The following is a 26,943-nucleotide window of genomic DNA, read 5'->3' on the forward strand; positions in this document are numbered from 1 at the left end:
TGGTGCTGCTGCCGCGGTCTGAGCCCCGCCCCGCGGGTTCGCACGTGGCCCCCACCTGACCCGGCGCGGGGAGGCGGAGTAGGGCGGGGCGGGCGGCAAACGCAGCACTTTCCGCGGCTTTGACAAGCCCGAGGCGCCCGGCCCGAGCGCTTAGCCGGCCGAGACTGCGCCATGCAGGAAGCGCCAGCCGCGCTGCCCACGGAGCCGGGCCCCAGCCCCGTGCCTGCCTTCCTCGGCAAGCTATGGGCGCTGGTGGGCGACCCGGGGACCGACCACCTGATCCGCTGGAGCCCGGTGAGGGCTGGGGCCCCTCGACTTCCCCAGTGGTCCCCGGGATCTTTCCACGTCAGTGAACATCCACTACCACCCAACCCCCGCCTGGGACGGGGCTGTGGGTCCCTCGATGCAGCTGTCCAGTGTAGTTTACCTTGGAGGGGGTGTGTGAGATGGAGGTGAGGCGACTTCCTCCAGACGGAGGAAAGGGTAGGAGCCTTCTGGAGACCTAGAGCCTGAGGGCTCTTCGAGGTTATTTCGTTCCCACCTCACCCCAAAAGACAGGAAAACAGAGACTTGGAGAAGAGAAGGGCTCGGTCTGGGTCTGGTTCTAGCTCAGAGTGACATCTTGGGTCTGGGACCCTTCCAGGGCTGGAACCCAAGTTTGGCTTCTGCTCTTTCTTTCCGAGTACCCAGTACGGGGTCTGGGTCGGGGTAGGGTAGGGATTCGCTGAGGTCGTCCCAACCTAGGCCTCAGAGCGGGCTCTGGCCTGGCCTTGTCCCATGTCTCCAGGAGCGGCAGGCTGGGTCCCCAGCGTGAGTACGAGTGTAGTGTGTGTGTGTGTGTGCGCGCGCGCGCGACAGAGCGCTGGCCTGGCCGTGGGCGGGCACGGCTCACTGTCGTACGGTCTCCACCCGGACGGTCGGTGGGCGGGCGGCGTTCTTGGCAGAGCGGGACCAGTTTCCTCGTAAGCGACCAGAGCCGTTTCGCCAAGGAAGTGCTGCCCCAATACTTCAAGCACAGCAACATGGCGAGCTTTGTGCGGCAGCTCAACATGTGTGAGTCCCCAAGACCGGGCGGGAAGTGGGTGCGAGTGACTTGGTGTGCGGGGATGGAGCAATTCACGCCCCCACATCCCCTCCCTAGACGGTTTTCGGAAGGTGGTGAGCATCGAGCAGGGTGGCCTGCTCAGGCCGGAGCGCGACCACGTCGAGTTCCAGCACCCGAGCTTCGTACGCGGCCGAGAACAACTACTGGAACGTGTGCGGCGCAAGGTGGGGGCGGCCTTCAGGAACCAGCAACTCCGGGTGGAGTTGAGAAGGCTGGCGCTGTTCCAGTTAACTCTGAACTGATGGTGCCTCACACCTGCAGGTGCCTGCGCTGCGCAGCGACGACGGCCGCTGGCGCCCCGAGGACTTGGGCCGGCTGCTGGGCGAGGTGCAGGCTTTGCGGGGAGTGCAGGAGAGCACCGAGGCGCGGCTGCGGGAGCTCAGGCAGTGCGGGGGGAGGGGGCGTAGGAGGGTGGGGAGGGAGAAGGGAGTCTGGGCGAGAGGACACCGGTTTCCAGGCAGTTCTGGACCGCTCCTTCCTCTCTCCTGTCTCGGTGCCTCCATCCAGACAAATGGGTTGGGCTGTGGAAATCTGTTCCGTGTGAATGGACGCTCATCCGAGTAGTAGTGGGTTTAGACCTACCATTCTGTGGGGGGGTGGTGACTGGGCGGACTCTCAGATGCCTCAGCACCCTCCCACGCCCTCCCGCAGGCAGAACGAGATCTTATGGAGGGAGGTGGTGACTCTGCGGCAGAGCCACGGTCAGCAGCACCGAATCATTGGCAAGGTGCTTTTCTTCCCTTCCCCCACTTCTCTCTACCACTGCAGAACACACCCACCTCCTCCGCCCAAGGCTTCAGATCCACTTGGAAGTGCCTTGTTGGGTGGGGACAATCTCCGAAGTATGAATTAACCCTTTGCTTCCTCTTTAGCTGATCCAGTGCCTCTTTGGGCCGCTTCAGACAGGATCCAGCAGCGCAGGAGCTAAGAGAAAGCTGTGAGTGACAAAGTTAAGGGTTGTCCACCCCCCCACACACACACACACACACTTCCAGGAGCCTCCCTGCCAGAGGCCCCATGCAGGGACTCCTTCTCCTCCAGAAGCCCTCTCACCAGGAATCCTCATTCTTCTTCCCTGCACTACAGTTTTCCTCATCCCTTGGCAACCTCCCCAAAGTCACCCCTTGGACTTTCCCTCTCCCCCCAATTCTACCACCAAGTACCCCCGTTCCCAGATTCCCTGTGTTCCCAAATTTTCCCCCCAGCAGTCCCTTCCCCCTCACCCCAGAGCATCCCAACAGCAGAGGGTCTGGGGTTCAAACCATGCTCTCTCCCTCCCTTCTCCACCCTCAAAGGCCCCCCATTTCTGGGGGGAGCCCCTTCTGCCTCCAGCATGTGACTGATGCCCTGGCAACAGGCCTCAGCTCTGCTGACTTGGCTACTGGGGCCTGAGGGAGGGAGGTGCAGGCTGAGAGTCATGGGGGATGAACCTGCCCTGCCCCCTGTACAGGTCCCTGATGCTGGATGAGGGGAGCTCATGCCCAACACCGGCCAAATTCAATGCCTGTCCCCTGCCTGGTGCCCTCTTGCAGGACCCCTACTTTATCCAGTCGGTAGGTTTTTGCTCCTCCTCCCTTCCCTAGGGCACAGCTGGGCTAATGGGGAGCCTATTCCTTTCCCCCATGTCCCTAACAGGAAGAGAAGGCAGAGGCCAGCCTCTCCTCCCCCCACCGCAGATCCAGGCTCCCCAGCATGGACTGAGCCTCCCCCCTCAAACCTTACTCCTTAGACCTGGTCTGTGTGGGTACTGGTTGGGTTCTGCCTCTCCCTGTTGCTTGAGGAGAAGGACTGGGCTTAGTCATCTACTTACAGCCCCTCCCAGAGACCACCTTGGGCCTCAGCAGCTGTCACAGGGCCAGGGGCCCTATCATCTCTGACATCCATGAAGACTCTCCATCCCCTGATGGGACCAGGCTTTCTCCTTCCAGTGGTGGCAGGAGGTAAGACAGACTGGGCCACCCTCTGGGGAGCTTGTGGGGGAGGTCCTGGCAGCCCAGATGGCTGTGGGGGTAGGGGGGAGGTCAGTGCCAGGGTCTGGTTGAAGCTTTTCTCTGGTGCAGGGAGAAGGGCCTGGCACTGCTCAAAGAAGAGCCGGCCAGCCCAGGGGGGGAAGGCGAGGCCGGGCTGGCCCTGGCCCCAAACGAGTGTGACTTCTGCGTGACAGCCCCCCCGCCACTGCCTGTGGCTGTGGTGCAGGCCATCCTGGAAGGGAAAGGGAACTTCAGCCCCGAGGGGCCCAGGAATGCCCAACAGCCTGAACCAAGGGGTCCCAGGGAGGTACCTGACAGGTGAGCAAAGAGTTGATTCTTGACTGTGAGCCCTGTGGGCCACTTTTGCAAATAGACCACTGCTAGCTAACTTCCCAGCCTTGTCTGCGCCTTGGGGCTGAGGGGAAGGTCAGTCGGTATGATCTGACCAGATTTCTCAGAGGTGCTCTATAAAGAGTACCACCATCAGAGTGCCCTGCAAAGTAGCAACTCCCATCAGGTCAAACAGTCTATCTAGGGTAGAGCCCCGGAATCCGTATTGTAACAGAGTTCATTTCGGTGATTGGAAACATTGTAAAGTACATAATTGTTTAAGAACCACTGGTGTTGGGGCGCCTGGGTGGCACAGCGGTTAAGCGTCTGCCTTCGGCTCAGGGCGTGATCCTGGCGTTATGGGATTGAGCCCCACATCAGGCTCTTCTGCTATGAGCCTGCTTCTTCCTCTCCCACTCCCCCTGCTTGTGTTCCCTCTCTCGCTGGCTGTCTCTATCTCTGTCAGATAAATAAATAAAATCTTTAAAAAAAAAAAAAAAAGAACCACTGGTGTTGACAATTCCAAAGAAAAGGGACATATCCCAAGACCCCAGTTCCATAACCCAAACCTCAAGTTATAGCTAGGAAGCAGAGACACTCTTTAAGCACACTCTATGTGGGGAATCCTCTCCTACCATTTTGTAGATGTCCGATTTTGATCCTGATGTATCCAGGTTCCTTGGGAACCTAACGGGGGGGTTAACATTGCAGACCGACAGCAGTTCTCTGTGTGCAGGGGAACTCTGGGCCTGGAGAGGGGGGGACGGAGCCCCGAGCATCTGCTACCTCCCATGCTGCTTCGGGCCCGCCCTGAAAGTGTGGAGCCTGAAGGGCCCCTGGATGTGAGTACACCTTCAGCAGGGCAGGGGCGGGGGGAGGGGACCTGGGGGGACACAGGGAGGCTTGATGGGGTCTGTTTAGCAGGGGGAGGGCACCACTGACTGAGCTCTTCCCTCAGGTGCTGGGCCCCAGCCTCCAAGGGCGAGAATGGACCCTGATGGACTTGGACATGGAGCTGTCCCTGGTAAGATGAACGTGGAGAGGGCAGGGGATTAGAGTTGCCAGACCAAGCCCTCAGCCAGAGCCCCCCCCCCTACTTTCCTCCGCTCTTCTCCCCAGCTGCTTCCTCAGGTTCTCTTCTGCAGATGCAGCCTTTGGGTCCAGAGAGGAGTGAGACTGAGCTGGCGGTCAAGGGGTTAAATTCTCCGGGGCCAGGTAAGAGTTGTGGTGACTCAAGACCTTGGTCTGAGCTGCCAGAATTGGATGGGCTGGGCAGTTTGTGTTTCGGAGGGAAATCCCCAGGGTTCAGGCTGCCCTTGGGAGAATTGTTTAAGCTACCCATCTTCTCGACATTGAGTAAGAGTGGGCAGGTTGAGAATGGATGTTTCATCTTGACTGACCAGAGGGCAGGGCAGGTGCGGCTCTCCTTCCTCAAAAAGAGGAGGAAGAGCTTTCTCTCCCTGCTGAGCATGGCCCAATCCTCCTAGGGAAGGACTCCACACTTGGGGCACCACTCCTGCTGGATGTCCAATCGGCTTTGGGAGGCCCAGCCCTTGGCCTTCCTGGAGCTTTAACCATTTACAGCACCCCTGAGAGCCGAGCCTCCTACCTAGGCCCAGGGGCCAATCCCTCCCCCTGAGACCCGCTGTACTCTGAACCAGCCTAGCTGAGGGGCTGGCCTGCAGCAGCACGCCCTTCTGGGCTTCCTGGTGCCCCTGGAAGAGGCTGAACGAAGACCCTGCTCCTCTGCAGTCCTTCTCTATTAGTGAGCCCTGCACATAAACTGCATTTTTTTTCTGTGTTTCTGGTCTCTTTTCTCTACCGACCAGGGAGCACAGAAGTCATAGGTGGGCACGGGGTGACTTTGCATTCATAGACATTTCCAGATGCTAAGGCTTTAATAGGGGAAACCCTGGAGAGTGGAGGTGCTTGGGGAACCAGCCCCTAGTTCTGCTTGGGCTCCCATACTCTGACCGGATCCAGGGCTGGCACGTGGTCACTGCAACCTCCGGAACTCAGGGGCTTTTGGGGTCACATCCAGCTCCACAATGCATCTGCTCTGTGATCCTGGGTAAGCCGGTCCCCTTCTCTGAGCCTTATCTCGGATAAGCAGAGAGGGTTCAAAGAGAAGATGAATGTAAATCTCCTGGAATTGCCAGGCCCCTGCAGGCCCAACTGCCCCCTCCCTGACTCATCCGGTGCACCGGGGTGGGGAGGGAGAGCGGACCACGCGTAGAGGCCGAGGGGTGCGCGGCTCCTGAGGCCTGCCTCCGGGAGTCCTGAGAAGAACACCCCCCCTTCCCTACCCCCTCCCAGTTCCCGGCAGCCCTCGCCGCCCCGNCCGCCCAGCCCTTTCTGCCTCGTCATCTACTGCCCCGGGGAGGCTCGACCCGTGAGTGGGGCCGCCCGCAACGCATAGAACTGGGAGCCCCACCCCACTCGGCTGGGGGAGGGAAGAGAAACTGAGATTGGGCAGAATCCGCGCCCCACCACCACCAGCCGCGCTCGAAGGAGGTCTGTGAACACCGCCCCTCCGCCGGATTCAAGCTGTGGGACTGGGTGGAGGGTGGGTAAGGGGAGCCTTGTGATCGCGCTTTCGCAAAGGATCCCGCAGTCTCCCACGACCCTCCCTCCTTAGCATAAGAACCCGCGCACAGAGGTGGGAGGGAGGCGGAGACCTCCCTGGATGCCTCACACCTGGAGCCGCCTGGAGCTCTGGGAAGGATTTGGCCTGTGACCCTTTAAGGACTGGCCGCGGGACATAACTTCGGTATTCACTTCTGAGCATTGAGTTGCAGCTGGGGTCTCTGCACCCCAGACAGGACAAAGTGCAGGACTTGGCATACTGCGGTGAGGAGGCTAACAGGAAAATAACTTGGCAGAGCAATGAGGGAGAAGGAAGAGCCAATCCAATCTGTCCCCTGCCCGCACTTGTCCTGAGCAGGTCCTGCACCCGCGACTAGGGGGACAATCTTTGGAAGTCTCAGCTGAAGAGGGCAGAGAGTCCATGAACACAGTGCAGTGATGTCAGCATGGCGGTGAGGGTGTATGCTGTTACTGGGGCACATAAGAGAGGGAACTAGTCTGTCTGTGGGATGCTCAGGCACTGGGGTGGACAAGGGGACATTTGAGTCTTAGAGGATGTGTCCACAGCATGGAGGGAGGGGAAGGGTATTCCAGGCTTAGGCAACAGTATCTGCAAATGTTCAGATGTGCCAGGGGCTTGCAGGGTTCTCCCAGCACTGCGTGGTGGAGGGAAGTGGGTGGGGGAAACCGGCTGTCCAGAGGGGTGGGAGGTGGTTTGGGCAGATAATCTTTATTCTCTCTGATCGGCAGTGGGGAAGGGGACAAGTAGTTAGGGCTGATATTCTGCTTGGCGGGAGAGCTAATAGTTCAAGCTAGAGCAAGTCATATTCCAATTTTGCCGCTTGGTCTCTCTGAACCTCTCTCCTCATCTGTAAAATGGGGAAAATAAATCCTGTCCCAGTGACTTGTCAAAGTCACTATGCTGTGAGGGGGATGGGATGGGAGTGAGAGGTACTCACAGAGACTGTCATAGGAGATGAGGTGATGATGGTGGGACTGAGGGAGGATGCTGATGGAGACCCGCTGAGAAGTAGTGGAGCAGCATTTGTCAGAGATGTCATATGAAGGGAGAGGGAGGAGTGGGGGGTAGTTCTGGTCTCTGCTCTGTGGCCTGGGGGAAGCGCTGACAATTCAGTATGGCTAGGAGGGGTAAAATGACCAGGGAGGCATAGCATGACACCAGGTGGGTAGTGAGAGACCTGGGAGGCAAGATGGGGGCCAGGACCACAGCACTCTCTCAGACCTAGAGCCAGGTAGAGAAGAAGAGGAGTGACCTCAAAAAGAGGATGAGACCCAGGAGGGTGCTGTGTGGACAAAGCCCAAGGCTAGGGGAGATGGGCTGAGAGAGGGAGTGGTTTAGGGCCTGAACTCTTTGCCCCTTAATGCCAGGGGCCTTGCTGCCTGGGTCAGGCCACCCCAGAAGTGATGGGCCATTGTCCTCGGTTGTTAATAAATGGACAAAGCAGATTAATTTCTGCCTAACACCCGCTGCTTGCTAGAGACAGTCTCTCAAAATGGGAAGATCCATGGAAGAAAACAGTAAAAGTTTAGCAAGCATTTGTTGGCAGCTTTTACTTATGAGTTGTGTCTGTGGTATTTAAAGATGAAGCAAGATTTCCAGGGCAGCAGGGAGACAGTTGTATCTCAGGTGATGTCAGGAGATCTTGGTCAGAGCTAGGACTCAAGAGAATTCACGTAATCCTGCTCAGGTATTAGGGAACCAGGACACAGTTGTGGCATTGATGAGGGTCTGCAGGGGCAGAGCCTATCCTGGAAGGATGGGCCTCAGGGTCAGAATAAGGAGCCTGGACTTCCATCAGTCAGTGAGGGGAGGCTGTCAGCACTTGTGCTCTGGGTGCAGAGGGGATTCAGCGCTCCGCAGGGTCTAAGCTGGACAGGAAACACTAGAGCAAGTAAGAGGTTAGAATGACAGAAAAATACTCAGCGGATAGACTGGAAAGGACCCGACTGCAAGCTGGCTGTTGGATATCGGGATCAACTGCAGGTCTTTCTGCCTGGTAAGGTGCGGAAGCAGACTGGGAAAGAAGTTAGTTTGGATAAACTGGGTCTGAATAGGATGTGGGATCCGCAGGCGTGGGGGGGGGGGCTCAGGAGGGACGTGCTGACTGGGGAGAGGAGTAAATAAGGACCGGGGGATAGCATGGAGGAGAGGAGAACCACAGCTGACATTTAGGGGCCCAAGGAGAAGCCTAAGGAGGAGACGGACAAATCCTCTGCTGAGGAGCTGTCCGGCTGCAGGGGTCGAGGTGAACTTAAATCCCAGCCATGAGTGTTCACTGAGACCCTGGGAGAGAGGTCAGGGCGGGGGGAGTCCCGGCTCCCACTGCCTCTCTCCCCCTCCCCCATGCAGCCCCCACCATGGGCAATGCGCAGGAGCGGCCATCAGAAACGATCGACCGCGAGCGGAAACGCCTGGTGGAGACGCTGCAGGCCGACTCGGGGCTGCTGCTGGATGCCCTGCTGGCGCGGAGCGTGCTCACCGGGCCCGAGTACGAGGCGTTGGAAGCGCTGCCGGATGCCGAGCGCAGGGTGCGCCGCCTGCTGCTGCTGGTGCAGAGCAAAGGCGAGGCCGCCTGCCAGGAGCTGCTGCACTGCGCCCAGCGTACCACGCGGGCGTCCGACCCCGCCTGGGACTGGCAGCACGTGGGCACCGGTGAGCGTGCGGAGGCGGGGCCTGAGCCAGAGCACGGGGCGTGGCGTGAAGGGTAGATTGGGGAACCAGTAGCAGTCCCCCCCCCCCCCGCCAAGATGGGCGTGTGTCAAGGATGCTGCAGAGGCATAAAATGAGCCTGAGATACTCCCACCCCCACCCCCCAGGCTACCGAGAACGCAGCTACGACACTCCATGCCCTGGCCACTGGACACCTGAGGCACATGGCTTGAGGACAACTTGCCCTGAACTGCCCAGAGCTTCAGACTGCAATGAGGCTGGGGTTCCCGGGGGCTCCGAGGCTGTGCAATCCGGAACGCCTGAGGAACTCGATCCGGAGCTGGAAGCTGGGGCCTCTGATAGGGCTGAGCAGGATTTGGAACCAGAGGCAGAGGCAGAACCGGAACCTGAACTGGAGCTCGAACCCGAGCCGGCGCCAGAGCCAGAGCCCGACTTCGAGGCGGGTGACGAGTCTGAAGGTGTGAGGCTACCCAAACCCGGTGCCCAATTGGCAGGAGGGTGGGCCCCACCTGACTGACCACTTTTTCTCTATCATCTCTAGATTCCTGAATGCCCGAGCACTGACAGGCCGCCCCTGCCCAAGCCAAATAGGACCTGGAATCCTGCCCTGGCATTGGCGGGGGGGGGGGGGGGGCCCCCCTCTGACCCGGTACCGCTAGAGTGAATAAACTCTGGAGGGTTAGCCTGGGCTGTGTGACTGACTTTTTGCCCAGGAACTAGGGTGTAGTCCATGCCCCTGAGGCTCAGCACCCTGGGCAGCCCTATGCCCCACTGTCCAGTTCTTACCCCATTTCATCCTCAGTAGCCCAAGCTGCACCCCCATGGAGCCCTTAGTCCCAGGCCCCCAGTGGGACTAGGGCCAGACCCTGGGCCCTTCCCCACAGTCCTTTTCCCCTCATGAACCAATTGGGGAGGGGGGTGCTGTGTAGTCACCTGCCCCATTTCATGGAAGCCCTTGGGCTTGGTGCAGAGAGCCAGAGAAGGGAGACTTCTCTCCACTTAGGGCAGGCTAGAGCTCACAGCCTTGGGAAGTGAGATTAGGAGAGAGGAAGAGGAAGGGATCTTAGGTAGACAGAGCTCACACACTTCATTATAATTGTTTTAATTGTCTGGCTTCTCTCTGGACTGGGAACTCAGTGAGGGTTCTGACCAGTAACTGGCACAGAGAAGGTGCTCTACACATACTCACTGACTAAATGAATAAGGACTTTCCAGTTGCATTTCTGAGTTTTACCGATGGGAAAACGAAGGGCAAGGGTGAGAGTAGGAATGGGTCAGCATCACATAGCTGAGTCTGAGGTGAAACCGGAAGCAACCACCACCTCTACACCCTCCTGGTCCACAGGGGGCTCAGGACTTGGGACAGCAGCTAGGGGCCTGCCCTTCAGGCTCATGTGTGGCTGCTGCCAGCCTATGCCACCCTCTGCCAGAGGCCAGAGGGTGTGGGCAAAGACAGGAACGGCACAGGCCATTGGAGGGGCTAGGGGCAAAGCCAGGTGAGCTCTTGGGCTTAACGCACAAGGCCTAAAAGATTGCGTGTGTGTGTGTTTGTGTGTGTGTGTGTGTGTGAGAGAGAGAGAGAGAGAGAGAGACAGACAGACAGAAAGAGAGAGAGAGAGATGAGAGTGGGGCTAGGAACAGTTGGTGCCTTCCAGAGGAGCTCTGTTCCCTCCACCACACCTTTAGAAGCTGCCTCCCAGCCCCAGGAAGGGCGCATAAATAGGATATAAATACATGACCAGTGGGAGAGGCAAAATGCTAGGAAGCACACCCCAGCCCAGCTGGGTCTCTACCACCAGGACCCCTGTCCCTTGAGTTTTGTGAAAGCCAGGTCCTCAGGGTCAGGCAGTCACCCCAGAAGGGAGATCCCCACCAAGACCCAGTGAGAGGTAGACAGCGTGAAAGCTGAAGGAGCACCGAGGGGCCAGGTGGGGGAAGGGAGAGACTGGAGTATGCAGACACCCAAAGCCATCTCATGCAAGAACAAGTTTCTACCCCCAAACCACCCCCCATCCCCATCATGCTCAGCCTCCCTCCTGCCCCCAGGCTTCCCCTCTGCTCAACAGAGTGCTAGAGGTAGGAGGGCAGACTCAGTTTGCTTGGCATGCTACTACTGGTCCCTAGGCCCCAGAGAGGCTAGCAAAGGACACAAACCCTCTGATGTTGCCATTTCTATCTCCTGGGATGCTCTTGCCCTCCCAATTCCCCAAGAAACACCCAGGCCATGGAAGCACAGAACAGTCAGCTTCATGTTCTGGGAGCTGATCTGGAGCCCTCTGTCCAGGGCCTCTGCCTGTAGCCCTCAACCAGCATCAATCAGGCAGCAAGCGGCCCAGTTCTGCTTCATCCAGCCGGTTGGTGGCCATGATGTGCTCCAGCTGCTGTCGGTAGCGCACCAAGTCCTGCATGAAGTGGGGCACCCGGGTATTGTCCAGCACCCCATGGGGCCGCAGGTGGTCTACGTCCTCATAGGACACCTGCAGGAAGAAAGCTGGGCCTCAAAGGGAGCCAGGGGGAGCCACGACTTTCAGGTAGCTGGTCCCAGCTCTCTACCAATGGCTCATTGCCCTCTGCTCCTGGAATGCCTCCCTTTCCCCTCTGGATCCATTCTCAATGTTATGTACCCTAAGGCTTAGTCCTGGGTGTGTTTGCTCTCTGAACCCCAACCCGGCTTCTTCCCTCACCTCCAAAGCTAGGTATCCAACTGCCTCCTGAACACCTTCCCTGGGATCTCCCTCAGGCACCTCAGACCCCACACTGAATGCTGATCACCTGAGTGCCAGCTTCTGCCAGCCCCACCCTCCTCACGGTTCCCTAGGTCAGCTTGAGGAAGGGACCTGGAATATGCCCCCCCCAACTCGGGGTGGCCGTTGGGTTAGAGGAATTCCACTCTCTGAAGATCTTTCCCCAGCTTGCTCCTCCTGCTGTATGGCCACTGCCCGGTGAGACCAGACCTCCATCAATTCTGCAGGAGTGACTGGAAAGGCAGCTTCCTCTTTCCCCTGCACTCCCTTCCTTGGCCTCTCTCTCCAATCCACCTCCCATATAACATCCACAGGGAACCTTCTAAAGCAAAAGTGACACTTCTTAAAGCTCTCCGGATTCCCTATTGCTTCAGGTGAAGTCCACCTTCCTCAGCCCGGCACAAATACCCAGAGCCAGAGACGTGGTCCTTGGTCATTTCTCCAGCCTCCTCCCCCAGACTTTCCTGACTGATCCCCGGCCTGAATGCTCACCTCCTTTGAGATGTGGTATCTACATATACACCTGCAGTGTAGGTCAAGTACCTACTTTTGGCTGCCCTGCTGTCACTTCTCCTTTGTTACCCTCCACCCAGGTCTCCCCACCAGAGAAGCCTGACACCTAATCCTCAGTCAGGCAGCCATCAGAGGCTCAGGGAACACTGCGGTGATGAGGAGAGCTGGCTGGGATCTCTAGAGGTCTGTGGCCCCTCACCTTGCCCAGTGAGGTCAGCAACGGGAAATCGATGGTCTGGCGGTGCCGCAGAATACGCACGATGCCATCCAGGTACACCTGATCCTTGCTGAAGCAACCTGTGGGCATGAGAGGGCCGTGAGCCCCTATGCCCGAGGCGCCCCGCCCGCCAGGCCCCCGCTCGGGGCACTCCCCCCCGCACCCCAAACCCCCAGGCCTCCTTCAGAGCACTCCCCCAAGCCGGCTCAGGCGCCCACCCGGCTGCGAGGTGTCAGTCTGGCCACGCTTGGCGCGCACGCAGTATTCCCAGCGCACGTCGGCGTCCTGCACGTAGCGCGCCAGGTCCTGGAAGAGCTGGCGGAAGGACATGCGTGAGGCACGGTGGATAGTGTAGTAGAGCAGGGCGGCACGCCACAGGAAGGGCTGCTTGCGGAACAGCACGCTGTGCAGGCTGGCCAAGCCCTCCTCTGTGGGGTTCGCTGGCCGCAGGCCGTACTGCAGCCGGCCCTCCGCGCTATGCCACGGCTGCCGCGCGTTGTTCACGCCCCGCAGGTAGTGAGTGCCTACGGAGAAGGCGAGGGGAAGGACGCACTGGGTAGGTCATCCAGGGGACCAACCTGCCGGCCCTGTCCTGCCACATCCTACAGAACAGTGAAGGTGACTCACACATACTCCAGCCCCTAAACTCAGGCTCTCAGGCAAGGTCTCCCCGCCCCCAACCCCGCCCCAAATGCATACTAACCCAACCCCTGGCAGCGGGAAGACCCTCCTTAGGTGAACTCACACCCAAAGACTGAGTCCCACACACAAAAATCCTTTCCCACCCACCCAGGGCTACACACACAAACAACTCTGCCAACTCACACTGCCCCCCACGCCCCTCGGAGAGGTGCAGGAACTCACAAACCACCCCAGCCCCACATCCTGCATGCCCATATCATTTTGACAGCCATGCTGATGACCCCAGCGAAACCCACACCTTTTGCCCAGAGCTACAAGATTCTTGATAAGGAGAGACAGAAAGGAATAGTAATTAGTGTCCCATGCTCTCCTTTTCACCTCAACCTATCCCCTCCTAAAACCCGGCTTTGTGTCCTCAACTAATTCCATTCCTAGGATCTGACCTTCCACCCACCCTGGAGGGCCTCCATGTTGGCAGGGCTAATGGGACCCTCAGGGTACTCCCTCTGGCCTGTCTGGGCCTCAGCAGCCTTGTCCCCACTGTCAAGGGAAATCAGAGAGGAAGTAGAAAAGAAGGGGGAGGAAAAGATACCCAAAAGGAGCAAGAGATGAGGGTGAGCCCAGAGAGTGGGCAGGCATGTTCTGGCCTACCTCTGTGAGCCAGAGGGAGGAAGTAGCTGCTCACGAAGGGAAAGGGCCCGTCCTCCGGAAGGAAGGGGAAGAAAGAGAGGGGGTGGGGTTACTGGGGCCCCTTGCTGCCCCCCCACCCCATCCCAGCCCCCTCTCATCCTACCCACCCCCCCACATCCTGACCTATCTCGTGCCGCAGCATGCCCTCCAACCAATACTGCCGGGCTCCAGTCAGGTTGATGGCTAATGTTGGTCGGCTGTTCTCCACCATCATCACTGCCTGGGACAGCAGGTCTTCACTCAACTGCACCACAACCTGTAGGTGGTACTGAACCTAAGCCATGGCCACCAGCCCTGGGACCAGGATGCAGGTGGACCCACTGATGCCACAGGGCAGCCAGGCCACACGCTTGGCCAGGGCACCCACCCTTCACCACCTTTGCTCAGAGCCAGCTCCCACCTTATTGGGACAGNGGATCCATTCTCAATGTTATGTACCCTAAGGCTTAGTCCTGGGTGTGTTTGCTCTCTGAACCCCAACCCGGCTTCTTCCCTCACCTCCAAAGCTAGGTATCCAACTGCCTCCTGAACACCTTCCCTGGGATCTCCCTCAGGCACCTCAGACCCCACACTGAATGCTGATCACCTGAGTGCCAGCTTCTGCCAGCCCCACCCTCCTCACGGTTCCCTAGGTCAGCTTGAGGAAGGGACCTGGAATATGCCCCCCCCAACTCGGGGTGGCCGTTGGGTTAGAGGAATTCCACTCTCTGAAGATCTTTCCCCAGCTTGCTCCTCCTGCTGTATGGCCACTGCCCGGTGAGACCAGACCTCCATCAATTCTGCAGGAGTGACTGGAAAGGCAGCTTCCTCTTTCCCCTGCACTCCCTTCCTTGGCCTCTCTCTCCAATCCACCTCCCATATAACATCCACAGGGAACCTTCTAAAGCAAAAGTGACACTTCTTAAAGCTCTCCGGATTCCCTATTGCTTCAGGTGAAGTCCACCTTCCTCAGCCCGGCACAAATACCCAGAGCCAGAGACGTGGTCCTTGGTCATTTCTCCAGCCTCCTCCCCCAGACTTTCCTGACTGATCCCCGGCCTGAATGCTCACCTCCTTTGAGATGTGGTATCTACATATACACCTGCAGTGTAGGTCAAGTACCTACTTTTGGCTGCCCTGCTGTCACTTCTCCTTTGTTACCCTCCACCCAGGTCTCCCCACCAGAGAAGCCTGACACCTAATCCTCAGTCAGGCAGCCATCAGAGGCTCAGGGAACACTGCGGTGATGAGGAGAGCTGGCTGGGATCTCTAGAGGTCTGTGGCCCCTCACCTTGCCCAGTGAGGTCAGCAACGGGAAATCGATGGTCTGGCGGTGCCGCAGAATACGCACGATGCCATCCAGGTACACCTGATCCTTGCTGAAGCAACCTGTGGGCATGAGAGGGCCGTGAGCCCCTATGCCCGAGGCGCCCCGCCCGCCAGGCCCCCGCTCGGGGCACTCCCCCCCGCACCCCAAACCCCCAGGCCTCCTTCAGAGCACTCCCCCAAGCCGGCTCAGGCGCCCACCCGGCTGCGAGGTGTCAGTCTGGCCACGCTTGGCGCGCACGCAGTATTCCCAGCGCACGTCGGCGTCCTGCACGTAGCGCGCCAGGTCCTGGAAGAGCTGGCGGAAGGACATGCGTGAGGCACGGTGGATAGTGTAGTAGAGCAGGGCGGCACGCCACAGGAAGGGCTGCTTGCGGAACAGCACGCTGTGCAGGCTGGCCAAGCCCTCCTCTGTGGGGTTCGCTGGCCGCAGGCCGTACTGCAGCCGGCCCTCCGCGCTATGCCACGGCTGCCGCGCGTTGTTCACGCCCCGCAGGTAGTGAGTGCCTACGGAGAAGGCGAGGGGAAGGACGCACTGGGTAGGTCATCCAGGGGACCAACCTGCCGGCCCTGTCCTGCCACATCCTACAGAACAGTGAAGGTGACTCACACATACTCCAGCCCCTAAACTCAGGCTCTCAGGCAAGGTCTCCCCGCCCCCAACCCCGCCCCAAATGCATACTAACCCAACCCCTGGCAGCGGGAAGACCCTCCTTAGGTGAACTCACACCCAAAGACTGAGTCCCACACACAAAAATCCTTTCCCACCCACCCAGGGCTACACACACAAACAACTCTGCCAACTCACACTGCCCCCCACGCCCCTCGGAGAGGTGCAGGAACTCACAAACCACCCCAGCCCCACATCCTGCATGCCCATATCATTTTGACAGCCATGCTGATGACCCCAGCGGAAAAACACCTTTTGCCCAGAGCTACAAGATTCTTGATAAGGAGAGACAGAAAGGAATAGTAATTAGTGTCCCATGCTCTCCTTTTCACCTCAACCTATCCCCTCCTAAAACCCGGCTTTGTGTCCTCAACTAATTCCATTCCTAGGATCTGACCTTCCACCCACCCTGGAGGGCCTCCATGTTGGCAGGGCTAATGGGACCCTCAGGGTACTCCCTCTGGCCTGTCTGGCTCAGCAGCCTTGTCCCCACTGTCAAGGGAAATCAGAGAGGAAGTAGAAAAGAAGGGGGAGGAAAAGATACCCAAAAGGAGCAAGAGATGAGGGTGAGCCCAGAGAGTGGGCAGGCATGTTCTGGCCTACCTCTGTGAGCCAGAGGGAGGAAGTAGCTGCTCACGAAGGGAAAGGGCCCGTCCTCCGGAAGGAAGGGGAAGAAAGAGAGGGGGTGGGGTTACTGGGGCCCCTTGCTGCCCCCCCACCCCATCCCAGCCCCCTCTCATCCTACCCACCCCCCCACATCCTGACCTATCTCGTGCCGCAGCATGCCCTCCAACCAATACTGCCGGGCTCCAGTCAGGTTGATGGCTAATGTTGGTCGGCTGTTCTCCACCATCATCACTGCCTGGGACAGCAGGTCTTCACTCAACTGCACCACAACCTGTAGGTGGTACTGAACCTAAGCCATGGCCACCAGCCCTGGGACCAGGATGCAGGTGGACCCACTGATGCCACAGGGCAGCCAGGCCACACGCTTGGCCAGGGCACCCACCCTTCACCACCTTTGCTCAGAGCCAGCTCCCACCTTATTGGGACAGGGACAGGGGCTTGCCTGGGATCACGAGCTGGCCAGGTGTGGAGCTGGGCCTGGCAGCCTGGTTTGGGACACACAGAAGAGGGGCCTCGAAGACAGAGCTTGCTCACCTCCCCAACGCAGCCCTCTTTCTGCATGTATTTGCGAACAATGGACCAGATCTGGCACTTGGTCAGCAGCTGGCCCCCTGTTGCAGCTTCAAAGTGTTCATAGGTACCAAACTTCTCCAGGACAGCTTCAATGATGCCAACTGCCTGCACATAGGGTTGCAGTGGCTGGTCAGACCAGGCCTCTTGGGTGATCAGGACCAGGGGGAGGCAGGCAGGCTGGACTGACCTGATGGATGAACTGTCCAGAAGCCTCACAGTACTTCTCCAGCACAGCCGTGGGCATGGGCTCCTGGTACTCGAACTGTGGGTTGTAGGTGTAGTGGGACTGGAAGAACTTGTCCCGCTCTTGGTCCATATTGGTTGGCCGCAAGGCCACCAACATGCAAGGGCTCTTGCTGGCACCACGGCCTACATCCTTCCGAGTCTTAGCAATGTGAGGCAGGGAGGCTGCAGACCGCAGGGTGCCCCCACCTGGGTCCCGTCCCCGTCCAGGTGGGGCCCGACTCTGGGTGCTACCCACCCGCCGGCCAGTACTATTTACAGTATAGGTGCTCTCACTGCGACGCATGTGGCCACGGGGGCCCAAGTGCAGCTCTGAGAAGGGCTGGAGCTCAGGCCGGGGCCGCAGGGCTGAGGGGATTGACAGAGCCAGGGGCAAGGCCAGGGACTGAGGCCAGGGGTACAGCAGCGTCCCATCTTGGTCTGAGGGCTTCAGCCTATGGCCCAAGGATGAGGGACTGGCTGGTGGGCTGGGGGGTGACTGTTCATACACCTGAGCCCCTGAGTCCAGCACCATTCTGTCCTGGGGGTCACATCCAGCCGGGTCACTCCAACTCCCCACACTGTCGACTTCTGCGGACACAGAAGGGCATGTGGAGGCCAGTATGAGTGAGTGTGGCCTGAGGACCACCAGGCCTTTTGCTCCACACTGCCCTGGCTGGGTGCTTAGTGGGCTTGGGGCCTGCCACCAGGGGTCTGGGTAGCTGCCCCCTCACCCCCATCCCCATGTCCATTCCCTCCAGCAGGCTTACCCAAGGAAGCTGGACTGGGGGAAAGCAGGAGGCAGAATTTATACACTCACCTAGACGGTGGTACTGGAATCCCCTTAGCCTATGAGCTGCTGAGAGCAAGGCCTGAGCCCCCACTCATGATTTTAATCCCTGTGCTCAGCACCCACCCAGACTGGGAGCTGGTATAGGGTAGCCCCAGCTGCTGGAATGACGGCTGAGGGGGCCTCACTACTTTCTACCTACCTTCCACCTATGGCATTTTCTCAGTCTCATCCCTTCCCTCCCACCTGGCTTCACCACCTCCTCCAGCCCAGTTGGTCTTAGTTAGGTTGAGTGCCTGCATGCCCCTTGCATCTGTTAGTCCCTCCACCTGGAATGGTCTCTTTCCCCTCCGGGTCATCTGTTCAAATCCAAATTAGAATCAGCTTTTTGGGGAGCAGAAGGAGACTTCGGCAAATTCAAGATAATCCTTGGTCTGTATCCTATCAGAGGCCCCTTTCTAATCGTCATCTGAGGCCGGTATTGGCATGTTCACCCCTTGCTCTCTGTACTAGGGCTCAGAACAGTCCAGCCTCTCCCCATCGACTGACAGAAGGCTTCAGATTCTGGACTCCTTTGCCTGCTCAGGGGCACAATTCCAGCATTTCTCCAACACCATCAATCTCTTCCTCTCTACTGGATTCTTTCCAGCAGCATAAACACACGCTGTTATTTCTGTCCTAAAAAAACAAAACCAAACCCTCACTTGACCCCACACTCCTCTAGCCCCACCACATCTCCCACCAGCTGCTCCTTATTGCAGCACAACACCCATCTGAATGCTGTCTGATTCTTTTCCTGTTCTCTTATGTTTCACTCCAATTAGACTTCTATCCCCACTCTCCATTGAAACTGATCTGACCAAGGTCATCAATGATCTTCATACTGATCGGCACACTTGACATAAGTAATCATTTCATCTTGGAAACATGTTTTCCTCTTGGCTTCTCAAATGCACTCAAACATATTCTCCTACCTCACTGGCTGTTAGTTCTTGGTCTTTCTTGCTCATCATTCCTGATCTCTTAACATTGTGATGCCTCAGGTCTTGGAAACTTCTATGGAAACTTCTCTCCTCTTCTCCATTTATGCTTACTCCCAGGGTGATCTCATCCACTTTCACCGTTTTAAGTACATCAGCCCAGACTTCTATAAACTTCCGACTGGTGTTGCCAGTTCTCAATTCAACATCTTTACCTGAATGTACAACAGGCATCTCAAACTGAACATGTCCCCTATCTGGAATGCTCCCCCCCCCGATAACTGCAGGGCTCACTCTCCCATTTTCCTCAGATTTCTGCACAAATATATTATTAGACAAGCCTCCCTAACACACTCTCTATAAAATAGTAAGCCTTCTCTTTCCTCCCCACCACAATCTTCCCTTCTCCACATTATTGGTTTCTGAAGCAGTCTTCGCTACCTAAAGTACAGTATCTGTCATTCTTAGTTATCTGCTTTCTCCTTTCGAATGTTCACAGCTGTGTCCCCAGAATCCAAAATAGTACCCTACCCAGAGCAGTTGCTCAATAAATGGATGAACCCAAGAGCACTTCTCCTTCTCAGAACTGGAATCATTCCTTCCACAACCTATGTTTCCCTAACTAGTTCTGATCTCCTGCCCCCACCTCCCTTCCCTCTGCCAGTGACCAGCTATTTGAAAACACTTTCAGGCCTCAGACTTCACTCTTCTCAACTAACCGTACACTTTTCTGGACTCCTCACTGGTCTCTGGACCTCTGCCTTCATCCCCATCCCCCTTCTTTCATTCGACCTACCTCTTCGCAATTACCAAGAATACGCCTGTTTCTTTCACGTCTCAGGTTCTTTTGCCAAGAATGCCCTAGCAATGCATTCCTGCAGCAAACTCCTAACCATTCCTCAGGGCTCGGTTTAGGTCTCACCTCCTCGGGGAAGCCTTCCTGGCGTCTTGGAGGCTCCCAGTGTCTAGGCGGCTTCTTCACCACCCTCAGCTGTCACTGTCGGAGCCTAGATCCGTGTTCCCCCACCATCCCCTTAACTCCCCGAGGGCAGGGACGGATCTGATCGACCCCCATGCCCCAAGCACCCAGCACTACATGCAGAATGAATGAAAGACGGCTGGGGAGGAGCCCAGACACAAGGCGGAGTCTGGTGACAAATGAGAGGGTGTGGCCTACGCCAATAAAAAACTCCCGGAGAGGGTAACGTGGAAGAGGAGCCAATGGGGACGGGGATATAGAGGAGGGGCGTGACCTGCAGACAATAAGTGGCGGAGGATGGGGCAAAGGGCGTGGCCAATGGAGGGCGGAGCCAGAGGACAATGGAGGGGCGTTCTTGGTTAGATGAGTAGGGGTCGTGTCGCGCGCCTTCGCGGCCTCTCGGGGGTGGGGGGTTCCGTCCGCGTACCGCGCCCCCACCTGTTCCCTCCTCTTCTCTCCACCGCCGTTCCTGTTCCGCAACACCAGTCGCCGGTCGCCCAGCCCGCGGGAGCCGACCTCTGGTGACGCACGCACTCGGCCGCGCGCACGCTCACGCGAAGGCGCGCCTATTCACGTCAAATTCGGTGGCGGCGCGCACCCGAGAACACGGCTGGGGGTGGGGCCAGGCGGAGCAGAGGGGGCGGTGTCTGCCACCAAGTCACGCCCCTGGGCACGGAGTTATCTTAGCGCGCCCCCTCCACGAGGACCCGGCGGGTTTCAGAGCTTCAGCTACTGCTCGGCCTTCAGAGTCAGGGCCTGGACGCAAGAGCTCCCTGCCCTGGCACGGATGGGTGGGGCTGTAGTCCGCCTATGGCGGCAGAAGCTCGGGTACTTGGGAATGCAGTCCATACCGGGCTGATGCCAGGATAGGTGAGGTGAAGCCCATATATCAGGACTGGAGCCAGGATACCTTAGGCTTTTCACTGAGCGTGGACCCCCTAATCAACGCACTTTTATTTTATCCCCCCCTCCCCAGTACACAGTTCAGGCGTCCGAGAGCCGTTCTTGTATACGGAGGGCAGCGGGGCGTCAGGCACAGGGCCCCGAGGGAAGACAGGAGGACAGCGCAGGAGCAGGTGCTGGCACGAGGCTGAAGAGTGCGCGGCGACCAGCAGAGGGCGAGGGCTGTGGGCCGGCCTGCAAGGAGCTGAGTGCGGCCAGGCGCTGCTCCCGCGACACGTCCCCGCGCAGATCCAAGAGGGCAGAGATGTGATCCTCGCTACAGGGACACCACAAAGGTGTGCGTCAGCTCCGCCCCGCTCCTCCCGAATCCATCCTCCCCGCCCCCGCAACCAGTCTTCGCACCTCACATCCGGAAATTTTTGTCGCAGGCCTGCCACCTCGAGGCCAAGCAGCATGGGGTCGCGGAGGTTCAGCAGATCCCGCAGAGCGAGGAGCACTGGCGCGCACCGAACGCTCTCCTCCAGGCCCTGAGCATTGCGGAGTAGGTCTCGTGCTGGCCCTCAACCTCCACCCAACCACTGAGATTCCCGCCCATCTGCTCGCCTAACGAACTCTCACCAAACCAAGGAAAAGCTCCCGAAGCTGGGCCGCGTCGTGCTGCAGGCGCGCAGCCGCCTGGGTCCTCTCGTCAGCTCCTCGGCACACTAGGCGGCCCTGCATCAGCGCGCATAGGTACTGCAGTACCACCGTACGTTCCGCCTCGGCCAGGAGCAGCTGCGGAGAGCGTAGTGGGTTCAGCATGCCTTTCCCATGGGCGCTTCCCTATTCCCCAGCCGTTCCCTTAAATGGACCTGGGCCGCAGGATTCCGCACGCGGCTAAAATCCTGGCAGAAGCGCTCCGTCCGCTCGCACACATCATCCAGCAGCTCTGACCTCGACAGCCACCGGCGTGAGGGCAGATCCGCGAACAGGGGCTGAGGGTAGGGCAGAAACGGGGTTGGAGGAACGATCCAGACCTAGCATTCCCCCTGCGAAGACGCACACCCATATATGCTGTATGTCCTCCTCTCACCCTCAGCCCCACTTGAAGCCTTACCTGGAGCTCTGCCAGCAGCACCTCCAACACCAGGCGGCAGATCCTCCTCTGTAACTCGTCCAGCGCTGTCTCCACCGGAGCCAAAGCTCCTGAAGCCACCCCGTCGGGCTGCAGAACTGACACGGAGGAGCTGGACCGACCAAAAGTTAAGGCTTCAGGACCAAGGCCAAGGCCCTCGCTTGTCTAGCCACTCTGACTCCACCTAGTGGTGCAAGTGTGTGGCGGGAGGGGGCAAGAACGGCGGCTCTCTGAGCTTGTGAAGATCTGGGTCTTGGACGGAGGAGTGGTGGGTCTGATCAGATAGCTAGAAGGAATCCAATCAGGCCTGCCTCTAGTTCGTAGTGTGACTTCGAGCAAATCATGTCTTTTGGTTTCTGTTTAGGTAAGGCAAGAGTTTAATCCCAGTCAGGAGGGATTCAAACTCATCATTAACTTCTTTGTTCTCTCTGCCCCCACCCCAAAGAACATAAGACCCAAGAGAAAGGGAATTTTTTTCTGTTTTGTTCACAACTGTAACCTCAGACATTACGTGGCACAGAGTAGGGCCTTGATAAGTATGTGTTGGATAAATGAATGAATGAATAATTGATACTGTCAGGCAGGCGCTGTGGTAGATACTTCACATCTGTTACATGATTCTCAGAATGTACCATTATTGCCACATAATACTGATAAGAAAAACGAGATTCAGAAAGATTAGGTAATTCATCTAAGGTCACACAGTTGGCAATTAGTAGAACTAGGATTGGACTCCCAGGGCTATGCGAGTCTAAAATTTCTGATGACCTAGTGTGGACTGGGTCCATACCTAATTGGGGTTCAGTCAGGGGTTCTGTGGGGGACCTTCTGGTACCTGAGTGCTGACTGGTGGTTGAGAGTGGCCAGTAGATAGTGCACGTAATGAGGGGCCATTGCTTTCCCCCTGGCGTGGTCTCGAGAAAATCGGATCAGAGCATCACTAAAGCTGCAAAGGGCAGAGGTAGTTCCTGTACCTGGCACTCTGTCACCCCCACACCCTGAGTCCCTAGTACTCCAGCCCCACCTCTAAGAAACCCAAGACCCTGTTTCAAAGGAGCCCTTTCCCCCTGGTGTGCCTTATTCACTCAGAGCCCCTTTGGGCTTCCCCAAGAACAGAGCTGGGGGTTGGACGTGGGCCAGTGCCTTGGCAGACCTCCTCAGGAATGCACCCAGTTCTGATAGTGCCATGCTGTGCACCCGCTGCTGCAGCGACTCGCTGACCAGGCTGGTCACACGAATATTCTCCTCCAGGATCTACAGGCAGAAATGGGTGGCCATCAGCAGAGTCCTAGTCCTGTTCTCCTCCCCTTTCCCTATGGGGGCTTCCCACCCACCTGCAGCACTATGGCCGGCATAGGTGAGTGGTAGAAGCCTGAAGAGTCTGTGTCAGGTTCCTGCTCTCGGTTCCACTCAGCTACCTCCCCATCCAGTGCCCTCTGCAGCCACTGAGCCACATTTGCCTAGAGGAAGGGGCAAAGGGGAGCAGGAGGCAGCAGGGCACTGATACTGCTAGAGATGGGTAGACGCGGGGATCTACAGATACAGGCCCACAGCTGGTGGCAGAGCTTCTCTGTACCTGGGCCCAACTACTCACCTGGATTTGGGTCACAAATGTTGCCTCCAGCTGTTCAATGTTCTCCAAGGTCAGGAGGGGCTCCAGCTGAGACACATCAGCCTCAGGTCCCAACTCTAGGCTCCCCATCATTTCTGGCCTGCAGATGGGTAGCCCAGTGTCACTCTGAGCGCTCAGCCACTGATCCACCCAATTCCCGTTGCCCAAATGGTACTGACCCCAGGTACACATGCAGTGCCCAGTGCAGCAAGGCGAAGGCATCAGCAGCTGCTAGCGCAGGCCCTTTCAGGAGTTGCTGCAGGCAGCGGCGCAGTCCACTGTGCAGGGTGTGGGCCCACAGCTGGACCACCTTGTAGTGTGGTGGGCAGCAGGGTGCTACTAGTGCTTCAGCTATGGCCAGCTCGGCTGGTAAGGCCACCCGCAGAGCCTCCAGCCACCCTGCCAGGGCCCCTGGCTCAGGCAGAAGAGGTGTCCCAAAGTGGGTCCTCTCCAGGCCCTCCTGTAATGCCTGCAGACAGCGCTGTCGCCAGTCCCTGGGGGCCAGCTCCAGAGAGGTTGTGTACTCAGCGTCCACCTCTGCCACGCGCACAGCAGCCACCAGCAGGGCTGGGTCCTCCCGTGCCAGCTGCCCTGCGGCCCCTGCAGCCGCCTCCACAGCCTGGCCGAGAGCCTCAGCCAGAGGGCCCAGCCCCTCAAAGACCGGCAACTCCAGGCCTCCCAGAGGTGCCCACGTCTCCTCTTGCAGCTGCTCCAGCTCCCGAAGGCACACATATGCCTCCAAGAGCTGCTGGGCATCAATCAGCGTCCACGTGTGAGCCACTGCAGCTGGCACTAAGCAGGGAGAAGATGAACCAGGCCTGAGTCTCAAACCTCCCACCTGTACAATGGGTTCAGCAGGGGATGCTGAGGCCCTAGGGCTGGAGGGATGTGTAAAATGTTTACTAACCAGTACAGCAGAGCACTGACCAATCTGAAAGGACCCAGGGAAGGGCCTAGAGACCTGGTGGGCCAGGTGTAAATTTTTGAGCTGATGGAACAAAAGGAAGTCCGGGATCCTGGAGGCAAGACAGTGAGGAGCTGACAGGGCCAGTTTAGTGGCTATTTACCCACCCTGTTAAGGAAGTATTTCAATAAATTAACAACCAGGATGGTCAGAGCCACTTGACTGAGTCTCAGTCCTGATTCATACAACGCATGCTTTAGAATCCCAGAATAAGCCAATTTGTATCCTGCTTCATATGCCATTTGAAGCCTGAGTCATTCTCTGGAAGGTCCCTGGTGTGTCCCTCCATGCAATCTCACACTAGTACCCCAGCCCCTTGATCAGTGGTGGGTGTTATCGACTAACGGTTGGGGGGCTGAGGCCCAGGGCCCCTACACACTCACCTGCCCATAGCCGGGGCAGCAGCTGAGACAGGACCTGCAGTTGCTTGTGCTGTGCGACCTGTTCCCGCAGCGGTTTTAGGGTCTGTGTGGCCATTGCCATACCCTGAAGCAACGCATGGGCTTGGCCCAAGGCCTCACGGGCTCCCTGCACAGCCTCAAAAGCCTGGGCCAGCTGCCACACACCAGTCTTCACGCCCTCCAGGTAGGACTGCACCACCGACTATGGGAGGGAGGCAGCCAGTGAGGCCTGACCAGTCCTACAGCCCATCCCCAGCACTCCTTTCCCCCAACTGATGCCCACCTTGATGCGTGCTTCCAGGGAACAGGTACGCTGAACCTCACGGCTGCGGTACTGGCCCAGTCTGGCCAGCTGCTCCGGCCGGTAGAAGATACCCGAGGCCCATTTGAGTGCTGCTCCTCGGGCCAGCTGCTCCGCCCTCTCCTGCTCTGGCCACTCAGGCCCTGGGCAGGAAGAGCCTGGGCAGCCTCGTCAGTTGGGCAGGCCCTACAGGAAGTAGCCCAAACCTGCTCCCCTTCCTACTTCTCAGCCTGTCCCCTAGGGCAGTCCGATCCACTCCTCTTGCTGTCCTATAGAGCTCTGGCCAGACCTGGCAAGGAGGATCCAACCCCACCATTCCCATCTTTCTTGCCACCATCCCTCCCTTGGCCCACCCAGAAGGGCTCATACCGGGGGGAAGTGAGGGCTGCATTTCGTCCTTGGTTGCTGAGTCCATGGCAGTCCCTGGAGGAGCTGAAAATGAGGTAGGAGTGGGGACAAGAGTCTGGGTTAGAGCAGGCAGAACGGATGCTCTGTGAGCTGCAGCCTCAGTCTAGGCCCCTCTGAGAAGGAGGAAGGGGGTTCTTGCCCAGCCCCCATAGGAAATGAGAGGGAGGTGAGTATGATGGGGAGACTGGGCTTCTCAGTTTTGCCCCTAAAGACCCAAGTGAGGCAGGATAGCCGCAGGCCTCTGCTGGCCCCAGCTCATGCTCTGAATTGCAGAGGACAGTTTGGTATGGAACTTACCAGGCTTGACCAGGCATCCAGTTCTTGAAAACAGTCTTGGCCTTGAGGATGGCCGTCTCCCCCAGTCCTCAGGGCAGAGCTGGGTATTCTCTTCACTGGCTCACGAGGCCTGAGTGGTTCCAGCCCACACCTCAGCATGCAGCAGAATTCTTCTCCCCAAGGAAGCCTCTGTACCACCTCCCTGCCCAGGAGCACCCTCCTCTGTCCAAGGCCCCTCCTTCCCCAAGGCCAAATGCCCGGAAAGGAAGGAAGCTGAGTCTCTGGCCCTTTATTCCCAACAGGAAAGTGCATCTGCATTGCGGGATGGGGTGGGGAGGGCTGGGCGCCACTTCCTTGGGGGGAGGGGGTGGGCTCCCTGTAATCCCTAAGTCCTGCCCAGCCCATCCAGGACCTCTTGGTGCTCAGGTCACAGACGTGAACTAGATGGCCCCAACTTGGGGTGGAGAACAGGGTGTGCAAAAATGGGTGCAGACAGCATCACAGTAGGAAAACTGTGTTGATGGCTCCTCAGAGGTGGGTATGCACCTCTGCAGAGAAGTGAGAGGCCACAGGCTGTTGTAAGGAAGGTGTGTGGTGGATGGTGGTAAGAGAGGGGTAGAAGGGCTATGAAAGCTATGTTTGTCTTGAGAGTTAAAGGGGGCCATGGAGAGGACCACCAGGTAGTAATAATAAAGCGGATGCTGGTTATCACCCAAATCCACCCTTCAGGACAACACCACTTGTTCCCCTAGCTGCCAGGAGTGTAGGTTGTGGAGGTGTCACAGCCGAGTGTCTCGCTCAAAGTTAGGGCACAAAGGCCTGGTAACCCTGCCTGTACATGGATCAGCTCGGAGGGCCATCCCAGTTTCAGTGCTCCTAATAGGATGGCCTGAGTCCTCTGTTATAATTGTATCACAGCTAAATTCCCCCGTCTGTGCAATTTTTCATGTCTTACTCGCTTACAAGTTGGGGGGGGGGGATCCTCAATAAACTTCCCTGTCTCAAAGTCAGCTTCCCAGAGATCTTGGCCTAAAATAAATGATTATAAATAATGATGGTATCAAACATAACAACATGGTACTAGCCAACACATAATCCTTTCTACCTGTGAGGAACTGCTCTAAGTGCTTTACATATATGTACACATAGGTAAGCATGTTTGCGTTGGTGGGAAAATGGTTATAACTCCACGGTCTCTGAGCACTGCAGTGTGGAGACAGGAGGAAGATGAGGTTGGGATCAGGGAAGGAGAATGGGAATAGAGACAAGTGGGCAAGCTAGACGTAGTTAGTGCTCACTGTTTGGAAGGAAGTGAGGGACGGGAATAGG

General features: G+C 57.9%; 4 protein-coding genes across 14 annotated transcripts; 2 read left to right on the top strand and 2 right to left on the bottom strand.

Moving 5' to 3' along the window:
- Positions 1-59: 59 nt before the first annotated feature.
- HSF4 (heat shock transcription factor 4) lies at positions 60-6,410 on the top strand. Of its 5 annotated transcripts, XM_034638177.1 has the most exons (14): positions 60-294; positions 945-1,053; positions 1,142-1,269; positions 1,367-1,491; positions 1,757-1,832; positions 1,978-2,042; positions 2,556-2,658; positions 2,918-3,045; positions 3,166-3,393; positions 4,142-4,247; positions 4,364-4,429; positions 4,551-4,620; positions 5,389-5,476; positions 6,350-6,410. In XM_034638177.1, the coding sequence occupies exons 1-14, from the start codon at positions 172-174 to the stop codon at positions 6,366-6,368; spliced, it is 1,434 nt and encodes a 477-aa protein (XP_034494068.1). In that variant the 5' UTR covers positions 60-171; the 3' UTR covers positions 6,369-6,410. The 5 variants fall into 5 exon arrangements, with proteins under 5 accessions (XP_034494068.1, XP_034494070.1, XP_034494069.1 ...); XM_034638179.1 differs by lacking the exon at positions 6,350-6,410 and having other exon boundaries at positions 4,525-4,620; positions 5,389-5,485; XM_034638178.1 differs by lacking the exons at positions 5,389-5,476; positions 6,350-6,410 and adding an exon at positions 4,893-5,034 and having other exon boundaries at positions 4,525-4,620.
- Positions 5,753-9,372, top strand: NOL3 (nucleolar protein 3). Of its 3 annotated transcripts, none has more exons than XM_002918445.4 (4): positions 5,753-5,919; positions 8,363-8,665; positions 8,830-9,141; positions 9,225-9,372. In XM_002918445.4, exons 2-4 carry the CDS (start codon positions 8,371-8,373, stop codon positions 9,230-9,232), a joined length of 615 nt encoding a protein of 204 aa, XP_002918491.1. In that variant the 5' UTR covers positions 5,753-5,919; positions 8,363-8,370; the 3' UTR covers positions 9,233-9,372. The 3 variants fall into 3 exon arrangements, with proteins under 3 accessions (XP_002918491.1, XP_034494083.1, XP_034494082.1); XM_034638192.1 differs by lacking the exon at positions 5,753-5,919 and adding an exon at positions 6,314-6,443; XM_034638191.1 differs by lacking the exon at positions 5,753-5,919 and adding an exon at positions 7,889-8,009.
- A 299-nt stretch (positions 9,373-9,671) lies between these two features.
- KIAA0895L (KIAA0895 like) lies at positions 9,672-20,169 on the bottom strand. 5 transcript variants are annotated; one of them, XM_034638187.1, is made up of 7 exons: positions 18,651-18,787; positions 16,852-17,477; positions 16,626-16,769; positions 16,230-16,362; positions 14,996-15,301; positions 14,760-14,857; positions 9,672-11,160 (listed from the first exon to the last, which is right to left on the bottom strand). In XM_034638187.1, exons 2-7 carry the CDS (start codon positions 17,419-17,421, stop codon positions 10,996-10,998), a joined length of 1,416 nt encoding a protein of 471 aa, XP_034494078.1. In that variant the 5' UTR covers positions 17,422-17,477; positions 18,651-18,787; the 3' UTR covers positions 9,672-10,995. The 5 variants fall into 5 exon arrangements, with proteins under 5 accessions (XP_034494078.1, XP_034494077.1, XP_034494076.1 ...); XM_034638186.1 differs by lacking the exons at positions 9,672-11,160; positions 18,651-18,787 and adding an exon at positions 20,063-20,155 and having other exon boundaries at positions 13,975-14,857; XM_034638185.1 differs by lacking the exons at positions 9,672-11,160; positions 18,651-18,787 and adding an exon at positions 18,006-18,161 and having other exon boundaries at positions 13,975-14,857.
- A 423-nt stretch (positions 20,170-20,592) lies between these two features.
- Positions 20,593-25,876, bottom strand: EXOC3L1 (exocyst complex component 3 like 1). The gene is made up of 14 exons (XM_011223911.3): positions 25,636-25,876; positions 25,300-25,362; positions 24,913-25,088; positions 24,612-24,831; positions 23,444-24,056; positions 23,247-23,364; positions 22,987-23,112; positions 22,806-22,906; positions 22,488-22,598; positions 21,635-21,764; positions 21,390-21,512; positions 21,157-21,312; positions 20,941-21,065; positions 20,593-20,854 (listed from the first exon to the last, which is right to left on the bottom strand). Exons 2-14 carry the CDS (start codon positions 25,343-25,345, stop codon positions 20,665-20,667), a joined length of 2,235 nt encoding a protein of 744 aa, XP_011222213.1. The 5' UTR covers positions 25,346-25,362; positions 25,636-25,876; the 3' UTR covers positions 20,593-20,664.
- Between the last annotated feature and the right edge of the window lie 1,067 nt (positions 25,877-26,943).

This window comes from Ailuropoda melanoleuca, chromosome 12, assembly GCF_002007445.2.
Source record: "Ailuropoda melanoleuca isolate Jingjing chromosome 12, ASM200744v2, whole genome shotgun sequence".
NCBI classification, from domain to species: domain Eukaryota; kingdom Metazoa; phylum Chordata; class Mammalia; order Carnivora; family Ursidae; genus Ailuropoda; species Ailuropoda melanoleuca.